Here is an 11,170-nt window from a genome sequence, read left to right as displayed (position 1 = left end):
ATTGGTTCATGGCCATCATTTGAAACCATTTCAAAATAATTGTTTTTCACAAACACTCTAAGTGGTCCACTCTAACGCGTAGGCCTGACATAGCATTGTCCTGCATTCTGTAAACTACAGTCAGACTCCGACCACTACCTTGTATCCTTTTCCCTCTCGCTCTCATCCAACACTTCTCACTCTCCCCCTACTTGGATGGTATTGCGCCGTCCCAACCTTCGCTCTCTCTCTCCCGCTACTCTCTCCTCTTCCATCCTATCATCTCTTCCCTCTGCTCAAACCTTCTCCAACCTATCTCCTGATTCTGCCTCCTCAACCCTCCTCTCCTCCCTCTCTGCATCCTTTGATCTCCTCTGTCCCCTATCCTCCAGGCCGGCTCGGTCCTCCCCTCCTGCTCCGTGGCTCGACGACTCACTGCGAGCTCACAGAACAGGGCTCCGGGCAGCCGAGCGGAAATGGAGGAAAACTCGCCTCCCCTGCGGACCTGGCATCCTTTCACTCCCTCCTCTCTACATTTTCCTCTTCTGTCTCTGCTGCTAAAGCCACTTTCTACCACTCTAAACTCCAAGCATCTGCCTCTAACCCTAGGAAGCTCTTTGCTACCTTCTCCTCCCTCCTGAATCCTCCTCCCCCTCCCCCCTCCTCCCTCTCTGCGGATGACTTCGTCAACCATTTTGAAAAGAAGGTTGACGACATCCGATCCTCGTTTGCTAAGTCAAACGACACTGCTGGTCCTGCTCACACTGCCCTACCCTGTGCTTTGACCTCTTTCTCCCCTCTCTCTCCAGATGAAATCTCGCGTCTTGTGACGGCCGGCCGCCCAACAACCTGCCCACTTGACCCTATCCCCTCCTCTCTTCTCCAGACCATTTCCGGAGACCTTCTCCCCTACCTCACCTCGCTCATCAACGCATCCTTGACCGCTGGCTACGTCCCTTCCGTCTTCAAGAGAGCGAGAGTTGCACCCCTTCTGAAAAAAACCTACACTCGACCCCTCCGATGTCAACAACTACAGGCCAGTATCCCTTCTTTCCTTTCTCTCCAAAACTCTTGAACGCGCCGTGCTTGGCCAGCTCTCTTGCTATCTCTCTCAGAATGACCTTCTTGATCCTAATCAGTCAGGTTTCAAGACTGGGCATTCAACTGAGACTGCTCTTCTCTGTGTCACGGAGGCTCTCCGCACTGCTAAAGCTAACTCTCTCTCCTCTGCTCTCATCCTTCTAGACCTATCTGCTGCCTTTGATACCGTGAACCATCAGATCCTCCTCTCCACCCTCTCCGAGCTGGGCATCTCTGGCACCGCGCACGCTTGGATTGCGTCCTACCTGACAGGTCGCTCCTACCAGGTGGCGTGGCGAGAATCTGTCTCCGCACCACGTGCTCTCACCACTGGTGTCCCCCAGGGCTCTGTTCTTGGCCCACTCCTATTCTCGCTATACACCAAGTCACTTGGCTCTGTCATATCCTCACATGGTCTCTCATATCATTGCTATGCAGATGACACACAATTAATCTTCTCCTTTCCCCCTTCTGACAACCAGGTGGCGAATCGCATCTCTGCATGTCTGGCAGACATATCAGTGTGGATGACGGATCACCACCTCAAGCTGAACCTCGGCAAGACGGAGCTGCTCTTCCTCCCGGGGAAGGACTGCCCGTTCCATGATCTCGCCATCACGGTTGACAACTCCCTTGTGTCCTCCTCCCAGAGTGCTAAGAGCCTTGGCGTGACCCTGGACAACACCCTGTCGTTCTCCACCAACATCAAGGCGGTGACCCGATCCTGCAGGTTCATGCTCTACAACATTCGCAGAGTACGACCCTGCCTCACACAGGAAGCGGCGCAGGTCCTAATCCAGGCACTTGTCATCTCCCGTCTGGATTACTGCAACTCGCTGTTGGCTGGGCTCCCTGCCTGTGCCATTAAACCCCTACAACTCATCCAGAACGCCGCAGCCCGTCTGGTGTTCAACCTTCCCAAGTTCTCTCACGCCACCCCGCTCCTCCGCTCTCTCCACTGGCTTCCAGTCGAAGCTCGCATCCGCTACAAGACCATGGTGCTTGCCTACGGAGCTGTTAGGGGAACGGCACCTCCGTACCTTCAGGCTCTGATCAGGCCCTACACCCAAACAAGGGCACTCCGTTCATCCACCTCTGGCCTGCTCGCCTCCCTACCTCTGAGGAAGCACAGTTCCCGCTCAGCCCAGTCAAAACTGTTCGCTGCTCTGGCACCCCAATGGTGGAACAAGCTCCCTCACGACGCCAGGACAGCGGAGTCAATCACCACCTTCCGGAGACACCTGAAACCCCACCTCTTCAAGGAATACCTGGGTTAGGATAAGGTAATCCTTCGACCCCCCCTTAAAAGATTTAGATGCACTATTGTAAAGTGGTTGTTCCACTGGATATTATAGGTGAATGCACCAATTTGTAAGTCGCTCTGGATAAGAGCGTCTGCTAAATGGCTAAAATGTAAAATGTAAAAAATGTAATAGAGGGTTAACAAAGCATCAACATTTCTGTTGTGAAAGGCCATAATATCATACACACCATTCTGCACTTGAATACTTACCATACCCATTTGCAGATGGGGCTCTGATTCCATGTCAATTCCAGGTGATGGAGGTAAGCACATAGCCCCGGAAAGTAAGGGTGCTGAAGGTGCTGCAGAACCCCCTGAAAAATTGTAAATAAAACAATTATAATAAAAAGAATGATGAGTGCACTATGCCTTTAAAAGTCCTGTATTCGTGGTCTGATATAGCCGTTTGTAGCGCTGTCAAGAACATTTTCTCAGCATTGCCAGGCCTATATTTCAAACCATGAACAACAAAAATCTGTTCCAGTTGATCAACTCTAATTATTGATATTTAGCTAGCTTGTATTGTTAACCTCAACAAATACTCAAATATTCCCAGGTACCAATCACACAACTTCACACAGTAAATGAAGAAATCAGAACAACATACAATATTAATATCAAACATTGTGTACAATAAAGCTGTGACATCATATTGGGGTTCACCATGTCATGTACATGTTTCTTTATTGCAGAAGATGAATTGTAATGTTGGAATCTCATTTATTTTGTTATGTCAATCATATCTCTTTAAACTGTTTTATTGCACTTTTTTGCTCATTCTTTAGGTGGTTCCCAGTATGCTTTGCGCCACAGGGACACTTCAGGTGTTACAGGTGGACAGAGAATGTCTGTCACAGACACCTTGAGGAGAGAGAGGGGGGGTTGAGGAGGGGGGCAGATGTAAGAAATTGTCCCTTTCCATTTTTCCTCCTTAACCTGCTCTCGATTATAAAATCTAAATCAATAACAATACTTGCAATTTTTCCTTAGAAAACAGACGAACAGGAATAATGACAATGCTTTATGTAATTCAGCTGGTGAAAGAAAGTCCTCCAGCTGTTTCTTTTTTTCTTTTTACATTTTTTATTCATGATTTTGTCCTACTGTCTGTGACTGTAACTTTAACTGTGCTGCTCTCCCCCCCCCCTCGTGTCCATAGGGTGGGTTTATCAGGAGCAGGACGTCTGCATCCACGCCCTTGTGTTTGTTGCCCCCTCCCCCGCGGGGTCCGGTCTCATACGGTGGTGACCCTCATGACCACCTCGCGGTTGGATGTGGCTCTGATGCGAGGGTTACTGGGCCTCAGCTGGCTGAGGATGTGCAGAATGGTGTAGCCACAGTGGTGGTTGAGAATAGTCCTAACACGCTGGCCTGTCCGGCCCACCCTGTCAGCCGTGGGGAGGGTTTCGTGGGGAGGGTTTCGACCCCCACGCCCCCCACCCTTGCCGCTGGAGCTGACGGGGTCGCCCAGGTCCTTGGCTTTCTCATAGTTCAGTACTTTCCACTGCTGGTTCACTGCCTGCCAGCGCTTAAAGATCCGGTATACTGACGATCCCTCGTGGATTATAAGGCCTGGAGAGAGAATCCAGACAGACATGAAAAGTAGGGAGGAGTAAGAGAGAGAGTGCGAGAAAGAGGGAGAAGAGAGAGAGCACAGGTATGACAGTGAGAGAAGTATGAGTGATACAAATGGTAGGAGAAAGAGAGTTAGTGAATAGAAGAGAGATGGAGGGAGGCAAGCAGACAGAGAGAGGTGAAAGATTACAGAATGTGAATGGCCAGACAAAGAGGGAAACAGATGAAAGGACACAGAGAAAGACAGAGACGGGAGAGAAAATAAGAAAAAAACACTTTCAAGCAGAAATGATCATAGGCTACCTTTGCACAAGTGTGCTGTAAATATTTAAACAGTCTGGATGTTCAAGGCACTTCAGAAGTGGCTGTACATTTTCAGCTGAGACATATCACACAGGCTACGATCTCTCTGAGAAACAAAGACCAAAACAAACAAATTGCTCTCACTCACTTACACTCTCTAACACACACACCTCAAGTCTTACTGGAACACTGGAATGTTTCAACCACCATTCCTACATTCAAACTCTGGGAGCATGGAAGTATTCTCCTTTCTTTTCATACGCAACTCTACACATCATACCTGCAATTGCAATCACAAAACTGTATGTTTATCTTTGATAGTATGTCGGTGAGGTCTACGTCATAGAACCGTCTAGCTCACCTATGCAAACGATATCCATGAAGCCGTACATGCCATAGCAGATCTGGAAGAGCAGGTCCTGGCGCTGCCACTTGGCCGAGGGGCTGAAGGACGACCACACCAGCCAGGAGATGCTGGCGATGAGGAACAGAGAACCCAGGATGATGGCTGCTATCTGCACCTTCTCTATCACCGTCAGAGAGATGGCTTGCCACTGGAGAGAGTGAGGGGGAGGTTGAGGGGGAGAGACAGAGAGAGAGTTAGAGATAGATAAAGGGACAAGGATAGAGACAAAGAGGGGTGTTGGAGGGAGAGAGGGGAGGCGGCGGATCAATGTGTGTCTTTTTGGTGGAGATAATTATCTGTACACTGATGTCATGCAGCCACAGGCAAGAAGATTTGTTTTGTTATATTTGTAAGTATTTTGGGAGCATTCGAGTGGGACGATATGCTTAGCATCCACACAAAACATCAGATTTGATATGGAACGCCTGAGGTACGGGGCAGTACTTGTAGACACAAAAACACGCAAGCACACACGCATACACACACAGACACACACTGTACCTGCAGTGGGTTCTTGGTGCTGATGGCAAGGACCTGGTACTTGAAGTAGCAGAGCTCACAGCTCCAGGAGCCTCTCTCGCTGATCCAGCGGATGAGGCAGGGCTGGTGGGTACAGCGCACAGAGCCGTCACAGCGACATGGGCTCAGCAACTCCCCCTGCAGGAGACAGAGAAGGAAACAGAGACAGTCTTCTGTTAAATCTCTCTATATATCTCCTGAAGGCATGGGCAACAACTCCAATATTTTGATCTTAGACTTTTCATCCATACCAGCACTAGAATACCTGATTCAGCTAAGCATGTTGTGGATGATTACTAGATTTGTTGAATCCAGTCTGTTAGTAAAGGGTTGCTATAAGCCTGCAAACCCTGGGACCAAGCACTACCCAGCTAACAATTCTAGCACAGGAGGCTGCTGAAGGGAGGACACCTCATAATAATGGCTGGAATGGAGTGAATGGAATGGAAACCATGTGTTTTATGAGTTCGATACCATTCCATTAATTCCATTGCAGCCATTACTATGACCCCGTCCTCCCCAAGGTGCCACCAACTTCCTGTGAATTCTAGGGAGAGAGAACATTTTTGTAATGTTACCTATAATATTCCCCTACTGTTTGAGTGTCCAGTTTAGCAATTGTTAAGGGAACATTCTATCTATGTTAGCAAAAACCTTCTGAGAACCTTTCTATATAACTTATCTAGAATGTGGTTACAATGTTCTCAGAATAAACAACATTAATGTCGTAGACATTTTATGGGACGTTGCAAGAACACTCCTGTGTCCAGTTTTCTAAGTGTTAGGAGAATATTCCATCAACGTCACAGACATACACTAATAAAGTATGTGGACACCTGCTCGTCGAACATCTCATTACAAAATCATGGACATTAATATGGAGTTGGTCCCCTCTTTGCTGCTATAAACAGCCTCCTCTCTTTTAGGAAGGCTTTCCACTAGATGTTGGAACATTGCTGCGGGGACTTGCTTCCATTCAGCCAAAAGAGCATTAGTGAGGTCGGACACAGATGTTGGGCGATTAGGCCTGGCTCACAGTCAGCGTTCCAATTCATCCCAAAGGTGTTTGATGGGGTTGAGGTCAGGGCTCTGTGCAGGCCAGTCAAGTTCTTCCACACCGATCTCGACAAACGATTTCTATATGGACCTCGCTTTGTGCACGGGGGCATTGTCATCCTGGAACAGGAAAGGGCCTTCCCCAAACTGTTGCCACAAAGTTGGAAGCACAGAATTGTCTAGAATGTAATTGTATGCTGTAGCGTTAAGATTTTCCTTCACTGGGACTAAGGGGCCTAGCTCGAACCATGAAAAACAGCCCCAAACCATTATTCCTCCTCCACCAAACTTTACAGGTGGCAAATTGGGGCAGGTAGTGTTCTCCTAGCATCCGCCAAACCCAGATTCCGCTAAACCCAGATTCACCCAACTGCCAGTTGGTGAAGCGTGATTCATCACTCCAGAGAACGCATTTCCACTGCTCCACAGTCCAATGGCGAGCTTTACACCACTCCGGCCGTCACTTGGCATTGCGCATGGTGATCTTAGACTTGTGTGCGGCTGCTCGGGCATGGAAACCCAATTCATGAAGCTCCCAACAAACATTTATTGTGCTTACGTTGCTTCCAGAGGCAGTTTGGAACTTGGTAGTGAGTGTTGCCTCCAAGGAGAGACGCACTACGCACTTCAGCACTCGCCGGTCCCGTTCTGTGAGCTTATTTGGAATATCACTTTGTTGCTGAGCCATTGTTGCTCCTAGTTTTTTCCACTTCACAATAACAGCACTTACAGTTGACTGGGGCAGCTTTAGCAGGGCAACAATAGGACGAACGGACTTGTTGGAAATGTGGCATCCTATGAACGTGCCACTTTGAAAGTCACGGAGCTTGGAGATTGGAGATTGCATAGCAGTGTGCCCAATTTTATATATCTGTCAGAAATGGGTGTGGCTGAAATAGCCGAATCCACTAATTTGAAGGGATGTCCACATACTTTTGTATATATAGTGTAGATAGAACATGGTTGCCATGTTCTCAGAACGTAAAATATTAAAGTTCTAGACACGTTTCATGGGAACTTCGCAAAAACATTTGTGCATCAGTTGTCAGTTGTCAGGACGTCCCCTGATTTTCTACATTGTAGAATAATAGTGGAGACATCAAAACTATGAAATAACACATATGGAATCATGTAGTAACCAAAAAAGTGTTATATTTGAGATTTTTCAAAAAGCCACCCTTTGCCTTGATGACAGCTTTGCACACTCTTGGCATTCTCTCAACCAGCTTCACCTGGAATGCTTTTCCAACAGTCTTGAAGGAGTTCCCACATATGCAGAGCACTTGTTGGCTGCTTTTCCTTCACTCTGCACCCCAACTCATCCCAAACCATCTCAATTTGGTTGAGGTCAGAAATTGTGGAGGTCAGGTCATCTGATGCAGCACTCCATCACTCTCCTTCTTGGTCAAATAGCCCTTACACAGCCTGGAGGTGTGTTGGGTCATTGTCCTGTCGAAAATCAAATGATAGTCCCACTAAGCCCAAACCAGATGGGATGTCATATCGCTGCAGAATGCTGTGGTAGCCATTCTGGTTAAGTGTGCCTTGAATTCTAAACAAATCAGACAGTGCCAGGAGCAAAGCAACCCCACACCATAACACCCCCTTCTCCATGCTTCACGGTGGGAACCACACATGCAGAGATCATCCATTCACCCACACAGCATCTCACAAAGACACAGAGGTTGTAACCAAAAATGTCCCATTTGGACTCCAGACCAAAGGACATATTTCCACCGATCTAATGTCCATTGCTCGTGTTTCTTGGCACAAGCAAGTCTCTTATTATTATAGGTGTCCTTTAGTAGTGGTTTCTTTGCAGCAATTCGACCACGAAGGCCTGATTCACATAGTCTCCTCTGAACAGTTGATATTGAGATGTGTCTGTTACTTGAACTCTGTGAAGCATTTATTTGGGATGCAATTTCTGAAGCTGGCAACTCTACTGAACTTATCCTCTGCAGCAGAGGTAACTCTGGGTCTTCCTTTCCTGTGGCGGTGCTCATGAGAGCCAGTTTCATCATAGCGCTTGATGGTTTTTGCGACAACACTTGAAGGAACTTTCAAAGTTCTTCAAATTTTCCAGATTGACTGACCTTCATGTCTTAAAGTAATGATGTACTGCCGTTTCTCTCTATTTATTCGAGCTGTTCTTGCCATAATATGGACTTGGTCTTTTACCAAATAGGACTATCTTCAGTATACCCCCCTACCTTGTCACAACACAACTGATTGGCTCAAACGCATTATGATGGAAAGAAATTCCACTATTTAACTTTTAAGAAGGCACAGCTGTTAATTGAAATGCATTTCAGGTGACTACCTCATGAAGCTGGTTGAGAGAATGCCAAGCGTGTGCAAAAATGCCATCAAGGCAAAGGGTGGGTAAAATATATTTTGATTTGTTTAACACTTTTTTGGTTACTACATGATGTGATATTTCATAGTTTTGATGTCTTCACTATTATTCTACAATGTAGAAAATAGTAAAAATAAAGATAAACCCTTGAATGAGTAGGTGTTGACCGGTAGTGTATTGGGTCATATCCCGTACCTCTCCTGGCATGAACATTTATTTTCACTTTTTGCAATGTAAAACTTCTTATAAAAGCGATCAAAGTGAATTTGAGTTGCCTCTTCGTTAATTCTCCTGCCCCCACAAAAAATGTTACGTGATAAAGTAGATTTTCAGCCAGCTCCTAATATTCAGCACCCCTAATGAATTTATATACATTTCCCAAAATTATAGAAGTACTGCTTTGTTCAGAAATAAATGAAATCATTCAAAATAGCCTACTACACCATGAGAAGGCCTATAATTTGGCCACAGAGGATCAATAGTTTTTTTTTTTTAATTGCCTAGCTGTTGATTGTAGCCCAATAACAAAGAATAGCCCACAGTCGGGAACGCGCTGCATATCTGTCAGTAGAAAAACAACAACAAAAACGGTTTTTTTCGCAATATTTCTAATACAATCATTCATAAAAATAAAAAAAATAGCATATTAATTTTCCATTAATACATGTCACATACCAGTTTGCAAACAATGTAAATGAAAAAAAATACATAATTGAGTTAATAAAGCCGCATACAAACATGGTCTATTGTTTGCTTTCTTGAGTAAGGCAGCTTGAAAATGCAGGCGTTTCAGCCTAGCTCAGTGCTTTCTGTGGTGGTGGGGTTGGAAGGGAAATACGGACCGTAGGGGTTGGCTATGTTCTCTAGTTGCACCGTGATTGGCTCAGTGTTCTGTCACTCATGGGGACACTATGTCACCGCAAAATCAACAGGGAGAGCTCAAAAATGTAAGCCCCTTGGGTGCTGCCATAAAGTTACATTAGAAGTGTCCATCCAAGAAGGCTCAAGGTCATTGACCACAGATAAAATTATGTCCAATCTTGTTATATGTACAGTAGCTTTGATTGGACTGATCATGTCAACATCATACTTCCAAAATATTAGCTTGCAAGCTAGAAGTCATCATCATGAATCAAGTCGACAATCTACTGGCAAATCCTTTTCAATCCTTGTCATATGAAGAGAAATTATGTAGACAAGTTATAGATAAAACGTATCGGTGCTCATCAGCCATTGGACATAAACATTACACAACAAGTCAGAAATCGCAAATTCAACAATGAGTGGTTTGGAAGGAATATGTGGCTAACAGCAAGCATTGCAAAGCAATCACTAGCCTGCTATTCAGTGGATTGGATATTTGGTCCAAGTCCGGGTTTAATTATTATTATTTTATTTTTATTGAACCATTATTTAACTAGGCAAGTCAATTAAGAACAAATTCTTATTTATAATGACGGCCTACCCCGGCCAAACCCGGACGACGCTGGGCCAATTGGGCGCTGCCCTATGGGACTCCCAATCACAGCCAGATGTGATACAGCCTGGATATAAACCAGGGACTGTAGTGACGCATCTTGCACTGAGATGCCTAAGACCACTGCGCCACTCGGGAGCCCTCGAGGGTCTCTTTTCCAAGCTTAAAAGGATAAGCATTCAACATTGGCCGTGCTGTCATTCCAGCATGACTTCTGCCACTTTCAAAACAACTGGAAACTCTGGGAAATCTGACTTCAGTTGAGTTCAAGACAGCTATGAAATTGGAAAAAAACGCGCTCCGACCGGGAAAATACATTTTGAACGGTCATCCAACTCGCAGTTCCAAGTCGGATCTGGGCCTCTTTCTAGAGCTCCGACCTCACATCAAATTGTATTTGTCACATGCGGCGAATACAACAGATGTGGACCTTACCGTGAAATGCTTACTTACAAGCTCTTAACCAACAATGCATTTAAAATAACAGTTAAGAAAAAAGTGTTACTAAATAAACTAAAGTAAAAGATAAAAGAGCAATAATGAAAAAACAATTACAAGGCTATACACAGGGGGTACCGGTACCGAGTCAATGTGCGGGGGTACAGGATCACTAACATCATGATTCAACCTTGCTTTTCCAAGTTCCCAGTTGTCTTGAAAGCACCATAAATCCAGAGAAGGCCAGACTTTGATGACAAAGTTTAATGACAAAATTTGCCCCACACGAAGGACCGCCGCACCACCTTCCTGTTCAAGTGAGCACAACAAGGTGAGTCCAAAAATGTATTGTATGATGCTGCATAAATGATGTAATATGCCAGGGAGATATGTATACTGTAGCAAAGAAAGTAATACCAAGTGTATGTTGTGTAGTAAGCTGTTAGTAGCCTATGTGCCTATCCCTAATAATTTGGTCCCGTTTCCCCTCATAATTTAGCCTACTGTTCTGACTTGGTGGAGCACATGTAGCCTATAGCCTGTTTTAGAGAAATGTCATCACTGAATACTGTAAGAGTTTTCATTGTTTGCTTATATGCCCCCTTTATTTATCCTATGGTTCTGACTTGGCGTTCAGAGAACACTGTAAGAACCGCCCATGCTCTGAAGTCTGTC

General features: G+C 45.6%; 1 protein-coding gene across 1 annotated transcript in view; it reads right to left on the bottom strand.

Moving 5' to 3' along the window:
* Nucleotides 1-3,014: 3,014 nt before the first annotated feature.
* LOC106583285 (E3 ubiquitin-protein ligase MARCHF9) overlaps nt 3,015-11,170 on the bottom strand; it is a 32,098-nt gene continuing 23,942 nt past the window's right edge. Inside the window, exons 2-4 of the mRNA XM_014167261.2 lie at nt 5,148-5,303; nt 4,602-4,794; nt 3,015-3,934 (exon numbers count right to left, since the gene is read on the bottom strand). Coding sequence (XP_014022736.1) covers nt 3,597-3,934; nt 4,602-4,794; nt 5,148-5,303 — 687 coding nt within the window. The 3' untranslated portion in view covers nt 3,015-3,596. The remainder of the gene's footprint in view (nt 3,935-4,601; nt 4,795-5,147; nt 5,304-11,170) is intronic.

This window comes from Salmo salar, chromosome ssa22, assembly GCF_905237065.1.
Source record: "Salmo salar chromosome ssa22, Ssal_v3.1, whole genome shotgun sequence".
NCBI classification, from domain to species: Eukaryota; Metazoa; Chordata; class Actinopteri; order Salmoniformes; family Salmonidae; genus Salmo; species Salmo salar.
Note: the sequence above shows the minus strand (reverse complement) of the source record. Positions and strands in the feature narration are given on the sequence as shown.